The 17,597-nt window shown below is 46.0% G+C and overlaps 1 protein-coding gene across 1 annotated transcript in view; it reads left to right on the forward strand.

The window, feature by feature from the left end:
- B4galnt2 (beta-1,4-N-acetyl-galactosaminyltransferase 2) overlaps positions 1-17,061 on the forward strand; it is a 40,476-nt gene extending 23,415 nt beyond the window's left edge. The window contains exons 5-12 of the mRNA XM_028754992.1: positions 689-795; positions 6,260-6,297; positions 7,743-7,923; positions 10,081-10,167; positions 14,087-14,274; positions 14,997-15,137; positions 16,124-16,343; positions 16,856-17,061. Of these exons, the coding sequence (XP_028610825.1) occupies positions 689-795; positions 6,260-6,297; positions 7,743-7,923; positions 10,081-10,167; positions 14,087-14,274; positions 14,997-15,137; positions 16,124-16,343; positions 16,856-17,061 (1,168 nt within the window). The remainder of the gene's footprint in view (positions 1-688; positions 796-6,259; positions 6,298-7,742; positions 7,924-10,080; positions 10,168-14,086; positions 14,275-14,996; positions 15,138-16,123; positions 16,344-16,855) is intronic.
- Positions 17,062-17,597: the final 536 nt, after the last annotated feature.

Genomic DNA, 17,597 nt, shown 5'->3' on the forward strand with positions numbered 1-17,597 from the left:
AGATTTTATAGCAGAGGTTCTCAAGCTTCCGAATGCTGAGACTTTTAAATATAGTTCTTCATGTTATAGTGACCTCAACTATGGCATTATTTTTGTTGCTACTTCATAACTGTAACTTTGCTACTGTTGTGAATCGTAATATAAATATCTGTATTTTTCCAATGGTCATATATATATATATATATATATATATATATATATATATATGGCTTGTCAGGGATGAAGATATTCTTTCATTAAGATTTGCTTTTTAGCCGGGTGGTGGTGGCTTGGGAGGCAGAGGCAGGCAGATTTCTGAGTTCGAGGCCAGCCTGGTCTACAGAGTGAATTCCAGGACAGCCAGGGCTACACAGAGAAACCTTGTCTCAAAAAAAAAAAAAAAAAAAAAAGAAAAAGATTTGCTTTTTAGTTGGGCAGTGGTGACACACATTTTAAATCCCAGCACTCGGGAGGCAGAGGCAGGAGGATCTCTGTGAGGTTGAGGCCAGCATGGTGTAGGGCTACACAGAGAAATCCTGTCTTGAAAAACCAAACAACAACAAAAACAGATTTACTTTTTTATTATTTTAAATCATATGCATGTGTGTATGTGGGTAATACTTTTGCTTGTTCTTGTTGTTGGTTGTGAGTGTGCTTTTTAAGATGCATTTTGTTGTACACCGACTCTCATGCTTGCTTTCTCCTGAAGAGAAGGGCTGCCTCGCCCACCACCTCTGCTGGCTCCGCCCGGTCTTCCCTTCGGATACCCAGTCCATGGTGTGGAGGTGATGCCCCTGCACACGATTCTCATCCCAGGTAGGTACATCTGTATCCTTAGAGGCTGCACAGGTGATGTTCTCTCTGTTCTCCTTAAACAAAAGGATGGATCAGGAGGGGGCCATTCACGGGGTGTCCATGTGCACTGGTACAACCCAGGAAACTTGGTGAGATTTCAGTTTGTGTTAAATTCCCTGCATCCACAACTGACCAAGCCAGTTCAGTCAGTTAACAGGGTTTTGAGGGAAGGAAGGAGGATTAAAGAAAAAAAAAAGAGAGACAACTACACAGAATTATAGTGTGACTTCAGCCAGTGCTGAGGCCTGTTTAATTTTTTTCCAGTCTGTTTTTAAACCATTCTAGATACATACAAAGAATAGGGTCATTTCTAGCTCAAAGACAAGATAGTCAAGGAACAAACCAGGCAAAACAAAGGTCCCATGGTCACTGTATTCAGGGACTTAACAAGATGATCAAGATACAAAGAACACATTCTTCAGCTGTATTCATCTCGAGCCTTGTCCTAGGCCAATGTCAAATTTTTGCCTGAGCCTACTTCCTTGTCCTAGCCCAATATAAATATTCTTGCCAATATCCTAGAAGTGGCACCAAAATCTCCACACACACAACCTGGGATCTCTATAGCCGTTCCTCCCCTGAGGCTCTGAGCTAATACAGAAGTTGGGATTCTGTGGGCATCTGGGAATCTCAGGAAATAATTGACTTTCAAGGGTCTTCCAGCATCAGGAGCACATTGATGACCCCATCTTCAAGAAGGGCATTTTGAAAAGAATATTTGTGTCAGGTCTAGGTAGGAAGCCTGGCTTGGCAGGTAAAGATGTCTGCACCTCAGCTGATACCTGAGGTCTGTACTCAGGAGCCACATGGGAGAAAGTCAGCTTCCTTGGGCTCTCCTCAGGTTCTCCTCAGGCTCTCCTCTACCCACCCTATGTGAGCTGTGGCATGCATGTACCGCCCCACCCCCTGCCACACACACATCTATGTGTACAAAATAAAACATTTTAATATAAATTAAAATAACGGTGTGTTGTGAGCTCCCTGATGTGGGTCCTGCAAATCAAACGGCAACCATTAGTGTGGTGGGTGGGGGATGGGGTAAGGGGATAACATATGAAATGTAAATAAAACATCCAATAAAAAAGAATATAAATAAATAAACAAATAATAAAAAAATAAATTAAAATATCAATTAAATCCCTTTCCAAGGTCAATGTGGAATCACTCACCTGTAATCACATAGTAGTCAGGAAACTGAGACAGGAGGATAGGAATTTGAAGTGAGCCTCAGCTACACAGTGAGACCCCACACCCCAATACCAAAACTGTCCAAATTAAAGCAAATAAAATAAAACAATAAAGACAAAAATAGCTCTTCACGGGGTCTTTATGCATCTCTTTGGCTCAACATCACCTTCTTTCTGAAAGCCAAGTGCAGGAGACCAGTATTTCCCCACAGAGGTGGTAGATGGACTCTGAACCTTCTGGTGAGTTCTTGCCCTGCTATGGGCTCTCAGCATCTGGAGGCAAACAGTCTCCCCACCCCCTCCCCAGTGAGTCATGGAAAAGACCTCAGTGTAGCTGGGTGACAGTGGCACTCAGGATCCATTAAGTCTCCATGAGCAAGACCCAACCTATCCAAACCCACACTGCAAACAGGAGGAGAGTGCATGCCTGAGGTAGATAGGAAACATACAGGTACCAAATCCATGCAGAGCCTTCTGGATGGAACAAAAGGAAGGAGAGGCTGGCTGTCCTAGGCTCAGCTACCTCCTCACTTCTGCCTTCCTTTCTGGCTGAAGTCACACTTAATTATGTCCTGTGGGATGATTCATGTATTTTGCCTGGAGGGAGAGGACTGAATTGAGTCCAAGATTTCAGACAAGGGCTGTGCCAATGTGTTGTACTCTTAACCCTGACAATATTTTTGAGTAGCCATTTAAAAATGATCTCACATTTTGGGTAACTTAATTATTTTAAAAAATAAGATCTATTTATCTGATCTTTTTGTTTATTTATTTAAAATATTTACTTATCATATATGTGTGTCTGTGTATACGCACACTTCAATACATGCAGATGTGCGTGGAGATCAGAAGACTGTGTCACGTGTTCTCTGTTATGTCAGGCTTTTCCTTTGGAGGTGGGTTTTCTGGGGCTCATGTTTTCCCTGCGAGGTTGGAAGTCAGCAGGTCCCAGCAATCCTCCTGTCTCTGCACCCATCAGGGCTAGGGTAACAGGTGTGTGTAGGACACCCATATTGGTATTAGGATGCTGGGATCTGAACTCGGATCCTCATGTTTACGTAGCATTCTTCTGAGCCAGTTCTCCAGGCTGTTTTGTGTTCCAGTGAGTTTTTGGCTGCACCGCTTTGTGCTCTTGGCTGGTCATGCTCAAGCACCTGCCCAGGAGCTACCTCGGATCCTTGAATGAAACACACACTGGCCATTTACCCAAAAACTCACATGGCTGGTTGGCTTTATCTCCTGCTGCTTGTCCCGCTCTGTGCCTAGCCCTTGGCCACAGGCACCTTTATTGATAGATCAAAAACCAATTAGAGATAAGGGCCTTCAGTGTCTGGACATGCAGATTCAAAGCATTAGCACCAATCTCCAACATGTTTGTTCTGTAGTATTTATTTATTTAAAATTTTGCAAGGCAGGGCTTCTTTGTGTAACAGCTCTGGCTGTCCTAACTCACTCTGTAGCCCAGGCTGGCCTTGAAACCACATAGATCCACCTGCTTCTGCTTCCCAAGTGGTGAGATTAAAGGTGTGTGCCATCATGACTATGAGTTATTTATTTATTTATTTATTTATTTATTTATTTATTTTTAATTATGTATTCTGCATGTGTGCCTTCAGGCCAGAAGAGGGCACCAGATCTCATTTTAGATGGTTATGAACCACCATATGGTTGCTGGGAATTGAACTCAGGACCTCTGGAAGAGCAGCCAGTGCTCTTAACCTCTGAGCCATTTCTCCAGCCCTTTTTTTATTTTTAATGAAATAATTTTAAATTGCTTAACCCGTTTAATAGTTTCAAGGAGTGTCATCACAAATGATTTGAAAAACCTTGGAGACTGTCTTGTTTTGTTGTTTGTTTTTTCCTGTTACTCTGATAAAAATATCATGACAAAAGCAACTCAGAAAGGATTTATTTTGGTTCACATGGTGATTCCCAGCATCGTAACTCCAGTTTCAGAGGATCTGCTACCTCTGACCTCCATCAGCAACAGGTCCATGGTACACAGACATATATGCAGGCAAAACGCCCAGACACATAAAATGAAATAATGAAACGAAATGAAATAAAGTAAAATAAGTCAACCTCTGGCCTCCATACACATGTATACATCACACGCACACACGCACACACGCACACACGCACACACGCACACGAGGTGGGACAGGCAGACACACATGTACACATACATGAGCTGGGGACAGATGGACAGACAGACAGATTACAAAGCAAGGAGTGTTAAATCAGACTATGAAAGAAGCTGAGACTCCAGCAGGTAGCAAGGCAGAAGTCAAATAATAATATGTAAAAGGTTCTGGTTCTATAACAAGGAGTTTTAGAATAAAAGACTTTATGTCACAAATTGGAATGTGAAGGAAGATGAGTGACAGGAACATAATCTGGAAAACAAGCTGGGGTCAGATCATGAAGGATTTTTAAAAGGTTTTTTTATCTATGATATATGTTCATCTCCACCCCACGACCTTTTCTAGTTCTTCCCCTCTACGTGAACCCATTCTGCTTCCCAGTTAAATCCCCCGTTTTGCTTTTATGACCTTAAAAATGCACATACATACATACATACATACATACATACATACATACACGAAAGGCAAAATACACTCATGCAGATAAAAATTTGTAATTAAAATTTTAAAAAGAAAGCCGGGTGGTGGTGGCACATGCCTTTAATCCCAGCACTTGGGAGGCAGAGGCAGGCGGATTTCTGAGTTCGAGGCCAGCCTGGTCTACAGAGTGAGTTCCAGGACAGCCAGGGCTACATAGAGAAACCCTGTCTCAAAAAAAAAAGAAAGAAAGAAAGAAAGAAAGAAAGAAAGGAAAGAAAGAAAGAAAGAAAGAAAGAAAGAAAGAAAGAAAGAAAGAAGTATGTCCCAATGAGTACTGTTAGGCTTGCTGCATGAGTATGGTGGTAGGGAAGGGTTACTTACTATTAAGCGAACAACTTACTATCAGTTATACCACTGAAGAAAATATCCCGGTCCTCCAACCATTAACTGCCGATAGCCCTTCAAGAGAGGGGCAGGTCCTCATGAGCTCTTCCTCCATCTGTGATGGGCCTGGTCTTGTTCAGATAATCGCAGCTGCTGTGAGTTCATGACAGAAAAGGCCATGTCATGTCCAAGAGACAGCTTTCTGCAGCACTTCTCCTAGGCTCTGACTCTAACTTTTCTTTTTGTCCACTCTTCTGTGATGTTTCCTGATTCTTAGAGGGAGTTGGGTAGCGATGTCTCCCTTAGGGCTAAGCACACACCACCGTCACTTTATTCAGATACATGTAACTCCTCGTGTCTATGTAAGCCAATGACCTTGAACTCCTGATTCTCCCTCCTCTACTCTCTGAATATTGGGAATACAAGCATGCACCACCATGTTTAGGGTTATGTGATGCTGGGGATCGAACACAAGGCATTGTGCATGCTAGGCAAGCACTCTACCCCCATACTCTATACACATACTGAAACTTTATACTCATTAACCAATAATTCCCTTGTCTTGGTATATTTTCCCGTTTCTATAAAAAAAATTACTCTGACAAAAGCAAATGAAGGGAGAAAGGTTTATTTACCTCATAATTCCACCTTACTGATTGTCATGGTGGAAGTCAAGGCATTGAGAATCAGCTAGCCATACTATGTATGCAATCAGTCAGTAGCAGGGGGCAATGGATAAAGCACATTAGCATTCGGTTCATTTTATCCATTCACACAGGCCAGAATCCCCTGCCTAGGGAATGTTGCCACCCACAGTGGATGGGTCTTCCCATTACTCCACAGACATGCCCAGATGCCCTTCTCCCAGGTGATTCTAAATTTTGTCAGGTTCATAATTAACACTAACTATCACATCCTCTCTCTCACCCCCTGGGAAGTTGCACTCTATTTCTGAGAGTCTGACGATTCTCAGGTTCAATTAAGGATCATTCATTATTCATTATGTCTTCATTGTTGTTTCGTCTTCAGTAACAGGACCGTCTGGAAGGGGCTGTGTGAGTTTACAGAACCGAAAGCTGAGGATGAGCACTGGAAGTCTTAGACTCATGCGGGTTTGAGACCATGGGACCATCTCATAGCCCCGGGAATGGGAACTGTGTAGGCCAACCATCTGACAGGAAGTGACACTTGGTGGGACTCTTCAGATATGCAGGAGTCAGAGGCAGGGAGGTGTATGAGGGAGCTTCAGTGTCTACTCAGACACTTTTCCCCCTCTCCTGTGTCTTCTAGGCCTCCAGTATGAAGGGCCGGATGCTCCAGTCTATGAGGTAAGAGTCCCCATCTCAGTGTTTTTCACACTGATTTCCCTTCTATAACTATGACTCATCTCAGCCTTTAACACCAGACCCTGTCATTAAACCAACTCAGACTCCACGTGAATACACAGTGGGGCATGGGGGCATTGCACAGTTTTCCAGCCTTTGGAGCAGCTGCAGGGAGAACTTCCAAAGCCACCTCCATGGCTATGTGTGCTCTAGGAGCAAGCAGTGCAGTGAGACCTTACAGACTGTTGTGTTGTCCCAGGAAAATGTTAATGATCCCCAAAAACATACACAGGAGCCAATCTGATGCGACTCACAGCAGGATCTTTAGCTTGGGTCCCCCTCCCCCAGTGCACCACTGTCACGCAGGACGGTTTTGGTTAGTGGTGGAACCCCGAATGTCTATCAGAGCAAGGCTTTATAGTAAGCAGCAAGCAGGGAGTACATGTGCAAGCATCTAATTGTAAAGGCATCCTGGCCTTTAACATAATTGGCTGGTGCTGGGAGTCATAACTTAACCTTATTTCTGTTCTCTGCATTGGTGGTTGTTAGGAGGGGGTGGGCTGTAACCTGGGGGTGCAGGTTTGCTGGGGGAATAACCTGAAGACACTAGTCTTCTTGAGATTGTAACTTCGAAACGCTGGTCTTGTTGGGGGATTAGCCTAGAGACCTGTTTTTTTTTGGGGGGGGGGCAACTTGGAAACTAATGCTAGATACCAGCCTGTTAGTTTACCTGAGTTCAAACTTAGGTCAGGTTCTCTAAAATGAAGTCTGAACTTAAAAGATTTAGCATCTCAGTTGAAAGAAGAGGAGGAAGAGGAAGAGGAGGAGGAAGAGAAGAAAAAGAAGTTGGAGAAGGAGGAAGAGAAGAAATACTCTAGAAGTCTTTTTTTTTTTTTTTTTTTTTGACAAGAGTTCCTCTGTGTAGCCCTAAGTGTTTTGGAACTCACTCTGTAGACCAGGCTGGCCTGGAACTCACAGAGATCCTCCTACCTCTGCCTCCTGAGCACTGGGATTAAAGGTGTGTGCCTCCACCACCTGGCTCTTGAAGTCTCAGTGAACAATGTTCCATAAAGACAGAGATATTTGCATGAGTGAGTCATTTAAATACATGAGTCTTTAAGTCTTGAGGGTAAAAGGGGGGAAGGGAGGGTTTAGCTGTAGTATATATTCCCTTTACAACCAGCCTTATCCTGGCCTAGCTCCTGATGAGTCTGTCTACCCTGGACACTCTGCCCCCTGCTGGCTATCCTGGGTACTTGCCTTTCCTGTGGCTGGATTTTTCTCCATGCGCGGCATTCAGAATCTTTCAGGGTTTAAAGGATGGGAGGCTAAGAGGATGTAGTCAGGTGGGAATAACGTTTCATTGGGTAGGATAAAGAGCTTCCAGAGATGGACAGGGGTGACTGACAGCTGTACAATGATACGAGTACTTCTAATGTCACCGCTAGGTCACCCTGAAAGCTTCTCTGGGGACACTGAACACCCTTGCTGATGTCCCAGACAATGACGTTCAGGGCAGAGGCCAGAGTCAGCTGACCATTTCCACCAGACATCGGAAGGTCCTGAATTTCATCCTCCAGCATGTGACATACACCAGCACAGTGTACCATCTCCACAAGGTGGACATAGGTGAGAGTCTGTCTTCTGATCTCAAAATGCTGGATAAGAGCACCAAGCCGTCTCAAAACCTCCCACCAGGACTCTTCCTATGTGCCAGTTTCTGAGCCCAGACAGTTAGTTACCTTCCTATTTACTGTACCCAATAGAGTACCCTGCTGCTACTGACCCCACAGAGTGACTTGAGAAAGATCATTGACACTGCTTGCCTTTCACACGTGGACACCAAGTCAGTGTGCCCTGTCACTGTGGCTAATAACTAAGACAACATAGAAAAGGAAAGGCTCTGGTTCACAGGCTTGGAGGCTCCAGTCCGTGGTGATTTAGCCCTTGTAGCATGGCAGCATAGATGGTGGAACTGTGAGACAGAGACTCTTACCTCATAGCTAGGAAGTGGCTGATCCTACTGCCACCTTAAAGGCATGCCCACAGGGATCTGAACACCTCCCATCATACCCTAGTTTCTAAGGGCTCCGCCTCCCAATGTCACAACAGTGGCTTATACTCATGCTATGCAGACCTTTGGGGACACTCATGCAAACCACAGCACCATCCCATTCTGTCTGTTATTGATGGAGTTTTGTTTTGCTTGATACAGGGTCGTAGATAGCTTAGGCTAACTTCAGACTCTGAGCTTGTGTGCCTCCAGTTTCTACCCCCTATACGCTGGGATTGTAGGCAATGCACCTCTAAGGACGGTTTATGCAGTGCTGAGAATCCAAGCCAGCCCCTTCCGTGTGGTAGACGACCACTCTACCAACCCAGTTACATCCCGAGTCTTATAAACAATAAGAGATATGCTCTCATGTGACCCAGGATTTTCCAAACTCTCTTATGTAGCTGTGGCTGGTAGTCTTGCGCTCCAGATCCCTCTCCCTTCCTCTCCCAAGCTTTGGGGTTATAGATGTGTACCCCCACACTCGGCTTATTTTTTGTTTGTCCGTTTGTTGAGGCAGGATCTTGTGTGTGTCTCAGGCTGGCCTCAGATTCTCAATTCCTGTGCCTTGGGCTCCATAATGTCATACATCACTATGCTTGGCTGGCCGTATCCAGCCCTGTTAGCTGTTCTCGGCAGCTATGTATTTATCTGTTTAATTTCTATTAACGTATTTACTGAGGGGGGCATGAACATATCACATTGGAAGTCAGAAGACACCTTGTAAGAGTTGGTTCTCTCCTTCTACCATGTGAATCCCAGGGATCGAACTCAGGTCATTGAGTTTAGCAGCAAGCCCCTGTACCTGCTGAGTCACTTTGGTGACCTCTCTAGAACTCTTAAAGCTGTTTCAGCTTCTGTTGAGGAGGTAACTCACCTAACCAGCCTGTGTATCAGTATCTTGTGAACAGTCCTTCGGGGAGAGAATGTAGCCAGTTCCAAGGATAGGATCTTGTCTCTCTCTGAATCCCCACCCCCTCACCCCCCATTACAGAAACTCCTGGGAGAACAACTCTTGCCACCCTCAGGACAGTCTCAGTTTTTGTCTGCATCAGTTAAAAGTATCCTTTTCCTTTTTGAGCACAGCAAAAGGGGGAGAGAATGTAACATGCACAAATGAAAGCTCAGCTTGGTTCGTAGAGTACTTGCCTGGCGTGCACAGAGCCCTGGGTTCGAGACCCAGCATCATATGAAATTGGGCATGGGAGTGCTATGCCTAAGACCCTAGCACTTGGGAGGTAGAATCAGAGAGCTAGCAGTCCTAGGTTATCCTTCATAGCTGTAGTAAGCATCCTCCCCACCTTCAGATTTTAAAGCATTTCCCTTCAGAAAGCAACCCTGTGTTCTAAGATACAGAGGGTCATGGCAGAATAATCCAGATCCTCGAATCTCCAGCCCGTTCTAGCAACCCATCCTCAAGCAGGTTGCCTCAGGGATGCACACAGCAAATCAGGAATCAGGATGCCACAGTGTACACGGGCCCTCAGCCTCCTCCAAGGCAGGACTCTCCCTGCAGCTGCTGGCCTCCTTTGGTTCCTCAGGGCATCAGCTGCTGGCCTCCTTTGGTTCCTCGGGGCATCAGCTGCTGGCCTCCTTCGGTTCCTCGGGGCATCAACTGCTGGCCTCCTTTGATTCCTTGGGGCATCAGCTGCTGGCCTCCTTCAGTTCCTCGGGGCATCAGAGTCTGGTCGCATCTGGCACTGCCTGGGCTCTGACTTCTCTTCTTCTTCCAGTGAGTATGGAATCTGAGTCGTCAGTGGCCAAGTTTCCAGTGACTATCAAACAACAGACTGTACCCAAGTTGTATGACCCTGGACCTGGTAAGGCTCTTATCCCCGAGGCTCCGGCATTGCATCACGCCTGGTGAAATTCAGAGGGCATGGCTTGAATGACAAGGGCTCCCCCACCCCCCAGACTCATATATAGGAATACCTCGTGTATAGCTGGTGGAATTGTTTTGGGAAGCAGTAGGAGGTGTGGCCCTGTTGGAGGAAGTGTGTCACTGGGGGATGGGCTTTGAGGTGTCAAAAGCTCATGCCAGAGTCTTGCTTTCTTTCTGCCTCCAACTTGTGAATAAGATAAAAGCTCTCAGCTACTTCTAAAATGCCATGTCTACCTGCTTGCTGCCTTTCTCCCAGCCATGATGGCCGTGGACCCATCTTCTGAAATTGTAAGCAAGCCCTCAGTTACATGATTTATGTATAAGCTGCCTTGGTCTTGGTGTCTCTCCACAGCAGTAGAAACATAACTAAGACAGAGGGAACATTTTTTCTCTAAGATTTATTTTTATTCTTTTTAATTGTGTGTGTGCACACGCATGTTTACACATGTGCCCTTGTGTATGGGTGTCCACAAAGGCCAGAATTTCAATCTTCTTAGGGATGGAGTGTTTGTGAGCCACTTGACATGGGTGCTGGGAACCAAACTCTGGTCTTTGGCAAGACTAGTACATGCTCTGAACTGCCAAGACATCTCTCCAGTTCCCTCAGCCCCTTTTTGAGACAAAGTCTCATTTGGCCCAGGACGAGCTCAAACTATGTATAGTATATAGTTGAGAATATTATTAAACTCCTAAGCTTCCTGCCTCATTTCTCCTAGGGCTGGAATTTTATGCAAGCACCATCAAGCTCAGTTGCTAGGGATCAAACCTAGGGCTTTGGGTGTGTTAGGTAGGCACTCTGCCAACAGTTAAATTTCCATCCCTTCCATATTCCAGGATAGACTGGTGATCCTCTGGACTCAGCCTTGTTAATGGAGAGATTACAGGCAATTAGTGGTGTGTGTGTGCACAGGCAAGCACTCCTGCTACAGTGGGAATATGAAGTCAGATGGCAATCTCAGGGTTGGTCCTAGCCTTCCTTCCACCTTAGGTGAGACAAGGTCTCCTTTTCTTGTTTACTAGTGCATATACCAAGGCCCTAGACCTTCCAGAGACTCCTGTCTCCACCTTCCATCTCACTGGGGTTACAGTTATGGCTATTAAGCCTATCTTACATGGGTGCTGGGGATTTGAACTTGGATCCTCATGGTTTGTGCAGCTGGCACTTTATCCACCAAGCCACCTTCCCAGTCCTGAATTTTCTTTTTAATGTTGAATCTATAAACATTCTTTTAGTGACTTCACCATCCTGCAGCCTCTGCCTCCCAAGCGCTGGGATTATAGGTGTGAGCCTGAATACCTAATTCTTGATCGATCTTGCTCTCTCAAGGAAGGTCTGTCAGTAGAAGTGTGAAGCAGCTGGCACACTGTGCCTGTGCTTGGGAATGAAAAGGAATACACGCTAGGCTTCCTCTTTCTTCTCTCTCTTCTTTCTTTCTCCCTCTCCCTCTCTCCCTTTCTCTCTCCCTCCCCCTTCCCCTCTCTTTCCTTTTCTCTCTCTCTTGTCTCTCCCCTCCCCTCTCTCTTTGTATGTACTTATGCAGTCCAGGACCACAGCCCATGGAAGAGTGACACTCATTCACGGTGGGTTTTCCTACCTTGGTTAAACTTGTATGGAAATTCCTAGATGATTCCAAATCCTGTCAACTTGACAAGTCACACTTAACATTCCCAGAAGGGTCCATGGCGGTGGGAGCATGCTTAGCTCATGGTGTGCGTCAGGGGGAAGAGGGGATGAATCTCAGCTCATTTTTTCAGTGGCTTTTAAAACATTCATACTTTCTTAGACACATGATGAGAATCATTGTCTCCTAGTTTTTACATTTTTTTCCTCAGTGAGAATGGCCTCCACAGGCTCATACGTTTGATGTTTGGTCCCAGTTGGTGGAACTGTTTAGGAAGGATTAGGAGGTGTGGCCTTGGAGGAGGTGTGTCACTGGGGTTGGATTTTGAGTTTTCAAAAGCCCATTCCAGGCCAGTCTTAGCTCGCTTGTTTCTCTCCTCTCTCCTCTCTCCTCTCTCCTCTCTCCTCTCTCCTCTCTCCTCTCTCTCCCCCTTGCAATATATGGATCAGGATGCAAGTTCTTAGCTGCTGCTTCAGTGCCATGCCTGCCTGTCTGCTAACATATTTCCAGCCATGATGGTTATGAACTAACCTCTGAAACTATAAATAAGCCCTCAATTAAATGCTTTTCCTTATAAGTTGCCTTGATCATAGTGTCTCTTCACAGCAATAGAACAGTAACTAAGATACTTGTCATGTTATATTTGGTTACAGTTTCCACCATGGTGTTGAGTAATAGAAGCAGGCAGTTTTGTTTGCTCCTGACTTTAAGAAAATCCTAGCACGATACCATTCATGTTGCCATGTGGCAGGTGTTTCAAGATGAGAAACCTCTCTTCTTCCATTTCCTTTCTAAGATTTTTTTTTTTTAAAGATGTATTTATTTTATTTATGAGTACACTGTAGCTGTCTTCAGACACACCAGAAGAGGGCATCAGATCTCATTACGGATGGCTGTGAGCCACCATGTGGTTGCTGGGATTTGAACTCAGGACCTCTGGAAGAGTAGTCAGTGCTCTTAACTGCTGAGCCATCTCTCCAGCCCCCTAAGATTTTTTATTATTAATGAATATTGAATCTTCCTAAGATCAATGTATTTATTTCTCTGTGCGTACTTACACTTATGTATATGTACCATGCACTCACTCAGTGCATAGGGAGGCCAGAAGAAGGCTCCAGAGCCCCTGGAACTGCAGTTTCAGGTGGTTGGGAGCCACCAGATGGGTGCTGAGGATCCAAGAGGTCTGCAAGAGCAGCTGGTGCTTACTGCTCCAGGTGTTTGTATCTTGGTGTCTTTTCTGTGGAAGATCTGACCCTTTTCTCTTTTCCAAGATTTTTGCTTTTACCCTTTCCATGTTTATGCATACATATGTTGTGCTTGGGTGTAGACACGTCCGCTCATGTATCGACGGTGCACATGAACACATGCACATGTACGTGAAGAGCAGGCGGAGGCCCGAGGCCAAGGTTACTGCCTGGAAACCACCTCCATGGCACTTCCGCCTGGCTCACTGAAATTCGGTGTGAGTCAAAGCCAGATAAACAGCTAATTTCCCTGGCCAGCTTACCCTGGGGATCCCGTGAATCCATCTTCTGTAGCTAGAATTACAGGCATGCTGCCACACTCTCCCAGCACTTCTGTGGGTTTGGGGGATGTAAACTTGGGGAACTGCACCTTTGAATGGCAAATGTTTCAACTACTGAGCATCTCCCCAGCCTCTCCAAGTCTCGTGGGTCCAGGTCCTCTGATCTTCAAGTAGACTTTTTTTCTAACCATGCCTTCCTGAGATAGAGGCAGGGATGTCTCCTGTAAAGTTCTTCTCAGAACTGATGGCAAAGGTAGGCCATGCGGCCTTTAAATCTTGTCTTCTCTTCCTGGGCTCTGGTACACCTCAACTTTTAGTAGTTAAGATGGAAGCAGGACACAAGGAGTTGCTAACAGGCAAGCTGGAAATGAAGAATCCAGGCATCAGGAAAATGGCACAGCAAAAGCAACCAGGGACAAAAAGATTTCACCAAGTCGGGTAACCTTAAAATGTTTCCCAGTTCAACTGAAAAAATGCTGATTAAACATTCCCTGTGTACAGAAGGCATGAAGTCCCTAGTGCTGACAGGTTAGAGGGTAAAGAGGCCATCAGATAATGGGAGTGTAACTCAGTTGGTAGAATGCTTGCTCAGCATGAGTAAGACCCTAGGTTCGAACTCTGGCCTGGTAGAAACAAAACAAAGCAAAACTCATCTGAACAAAGGAAATCTGGAAGGGGCTTCTAGCATCCACTTTTACATTCTTCTCTAGAGAGGAAGCTCAGAAACCTGGTGACCATTGCCACCAAGACTTTTCTCCGTCCCCACAAGTTTAAGACCCTGCTGCAGAGTATTCGAAAATATTACCCAGACTTAACAGTGATTGTGGCTGATGACAGCAAGGAGCCTCTGGAAATTAACGATGACTACATGGAGTATTACTTCATGCCCTTTGGGAAGGTACGACTCCCTCGGACCAGGGACATCCAGCTCCCAGAACAAGAAGGCCCCAGAGTCAGCTGTTTTCGTGGTCTTCTCTAGGGAGCAGAGTCCTGTGATAAGAGGGGTTGGGGCTTCTCTTGTTCAGATGCAGAGGGAAATTGGATCAATCTCATTATCCCACATTAATGAAGTGCTAGTTTATTCTATCCTCCTCCTATTTGATATGGAAATTGACAGGGGTTCTTACAGGTGACATATGGGACCTGACAGCTGATGACTGAGATGTGTGGGGCCACAGCAGCCTTTTGTTCCCTGTGATTGTGCCCAAGCTACAGGCCCTCTCTCCCTTCCCGACCCATCTGCTTCCTTTCCTCTCTCCTTCCTCCCTATCTTCCACCAAGCACCGAAAAGGGAAGAATTTCACTGATAGCAAATGTTTCCCAAACCAACATCTCCCAGGAGGTAGAAGGCAAGTGTAAGATGAGAGACGATTCCAGTCTATTCACAGAGGCCACTGGACCAAGGACGACTTTCCAGTCTTCGTCTCAGTCTCTGATCCAGAAAGTCACTGTCCCTGCCATGTTTCTTTGAGGCAGACTGTAGTTGTCAGCCTTGTCCGAACTACAGAATTCCACAGATTCCAAGTTCACCCATGGTGGGAGGCAGCCTGGCCACTGGGAATTCAAGAACCTCCCCCTACCCAGGTGACAACTGCTAATCCAACCCCATGCTGCCTGCAGGGCTGGTTTGCTGGTAGGAACCTGGCTGTCTCACAGGTGACTACTAAATACGTCCTCTGGGTGGACGATGACTTTCTCTTCATCGACAAGACCAAGATTGAGGTACTGGTGGATGTCCTGGAGAAAACTGAACTGGATGTGGTAAGGGACAATGGCCAAGCCCAGTCAGCAGCAATCTGTAGTGATGAGGAAGGAGAAAGAGAAAGGAATGTTAGTGTCGGAGGGAGGAACTGACGGGATGAGGGGCTCGCTCGCCGCTGCTTTTGACTCCTGAACTGTTTTCTTTGAGCAAATTTTATATGCCACACTAAAAAATGTTTACAGTTGTTCTACAAAAAAAATACAATAAAAAAAGCACATTTGTACAACATTTCTAATTATTTTCTTGGACTATATGAGTTTTAAGAGAACTGTGTTCTTGTTCAGTCACAACATTTAAAAAATTATTTTTTAGATTTATTTCCTTTTATTTTATGTGTATAGTTGTTCTGCCTGCATGTATTATCTGTGCCAAGAGAGGCCAGAGGAGGGTGTTGGACCCCCTGGAACTGGAGTTACAGATGGCTATAAGCTGCCTCATGAGTATCAGATGGGAATAGAACCCAGGTCCTCTGCAAGAGCAAATGCTTTTAACCACTGAGCCATCTCTGCACACCCTACCACCCCATTTTATTTTAAATATGAAAATATAGTTGGACATGGTGGTACACACCTTTAATCCTAGCACTGGGGAGGCAGAAGCAGGAGGATCTCTGTGAGTTCAAGGCCAGCCTGGTTTACAGAGTAAGCTCTTATCTCAAAGACAACAACAAAACCAAACCCTGAAAGTTATTCTCTGTTTGGTGGCGCAAACCTGCGAAAGCAGGATGATGGGAGTTCGAGGACAGCCTCAGCTACAAAGCAAGTGTGTATGTATGTGTAAACACATTTGTATGTGCATGCCTACATGTGGAGGAGACAGGGATTCAATGACCCAGCAGCAGTGTAGGAAGAGCTGTGGCCACGTGGCGGAGCCACTGGGTCCTTTGGAGGCTAGATCCAGAGTACACTTCTTATTCTTTTAAGAGCTGCAGTCCAGGGAGGCTTCCTAGATCTTGCTCAAATCCTGGTTTCTGTTTGCTGACTAGGTGGGCGGCAGCGTGCAGGGAAATACTTTCCAGTTCAGGCTGTTGCTGGAACAGAGCGAGGATGGGGACTGTCTTCACCGGAGGCAGGGATCATTCCAGGCCCTGGATGGCTTCCCCGGATGTGTGTTGACCAGCGGCGTTGCGAACTTCTTCTTGGCTCACACAGAACAACTCCGAAGAGTCGGTTTTGATCCCATCTTGCAACGAGTGGCCCACGGAGGTGAGAGGCTTGGAGGAGTGCACCAAGGAATGGGGAAATGGGCTCCTCCTTGGAGACCCCTTCTTGCTACCCCAGGGATCTCCTTCTTTCACCCCAGACAAAGGCGCTCATAGTCCCTCAGCTCTAGGTGTCTCCATACGCTGCCTCTGCCCACTTCAGATATGTTCTCCTTCCTTCCCTGCAGCTCAGTCCTTTACCTTTGTCGGTTTCAGTCTATTTTCAGAGTTTTTTCCACCAAAAACTGTACTTATGGACTGCCCTCTCCCTCTCCCCTTTCACCCCTTCCTCTCCAGAACCCACAGTACCGTTTAGTGGAACCCAGCGGTGCCGACGCCCACATTCCAATCTGATAAACTGAACTGAGGTTATCTGTTTCTTTCCTTGGACTCCCTGGAGCCAAGTGTGTGGCTGCACTTTCCTGTGGCTAGGAACCAGGTTCTCAGCTGTGGGTGGGGAACCCCGGCTGTCTGTCTTTAGCTACCTTTTGTCTCCTGTTTCTCCTCTCTTTGCAGAGTTCTTTATTGATGGGCTGGGGAGCCTGTTGGTGGGCTCGTGCCCAGGGGTAATTGTAGACCACCAGAAAAGAACACCATCAACGGATCCGAAGCTGGCTGCCTTGGAGACGTCTTACAGCAGATACCGGGCCAACACCAATTCTCAGGTCCAATTCAAGCTCGCACTCCACTACTTCAAGAACCATCTCTACTGCTCCACTTAAAAGTACAAAGCACAGGAAACGCAATAAACAGATTAGCTGTGGGCAACAAAAAAATAGTAGGACTGGACATTAGGGGTACCAAAAGCAGACTCCTAAAAAGGGGAACAGGGAGCAAAGTCGCTGAAAGCTGGAGCTAGTGTAGGGACCCTGACGTTTGCTCAAGATACCCCAAGACCAAATTCTCAGCACAGAGATTTATCTGCCCCAGAGGGGGAAAAGGGCAGGGAATAAGAGACAGACAGAGGCAGGATGGTGGTGGTGCACGCCTTTAATCCCAGCACTCCAGAGGCAGAGGCAGGTGGATCTCTGTGCGTTTGAGGCCAGTCTGGTCTACAGAGTGAGTCCAGGACAGCCAGGGCAACACAGAGAAACCCTGTCTTGAAAAAACAAACAAACAAACAAACAAACAAACAAACAAAAAGTTGATTTAAAATAATGTCATTCAGAGCCAGATGTTATGGTTGGTGTACTGTTGTAATCTGAGTGCTCAAGAACTGAAGCAGGAGGGTAGAGCTCAAGGCCAGCACGGGCTATGG

This window comes from Grammomys surdaster, unplaced genomic scaffold (genome assembly GCF_004785775.1).
Source record: "Grammomys surdaster isolate TR1022 unplaced genomic scaffold, NIH_TR_1.0 126048, whole genome shotgun sequence".
In the NCBI taxonomy this organism is placed as follows: Eukaryota; Metazoa; Chordata; class Mammalia; order Rodentia; family Muridae; genus Grammomys; species Grammomys surdaster.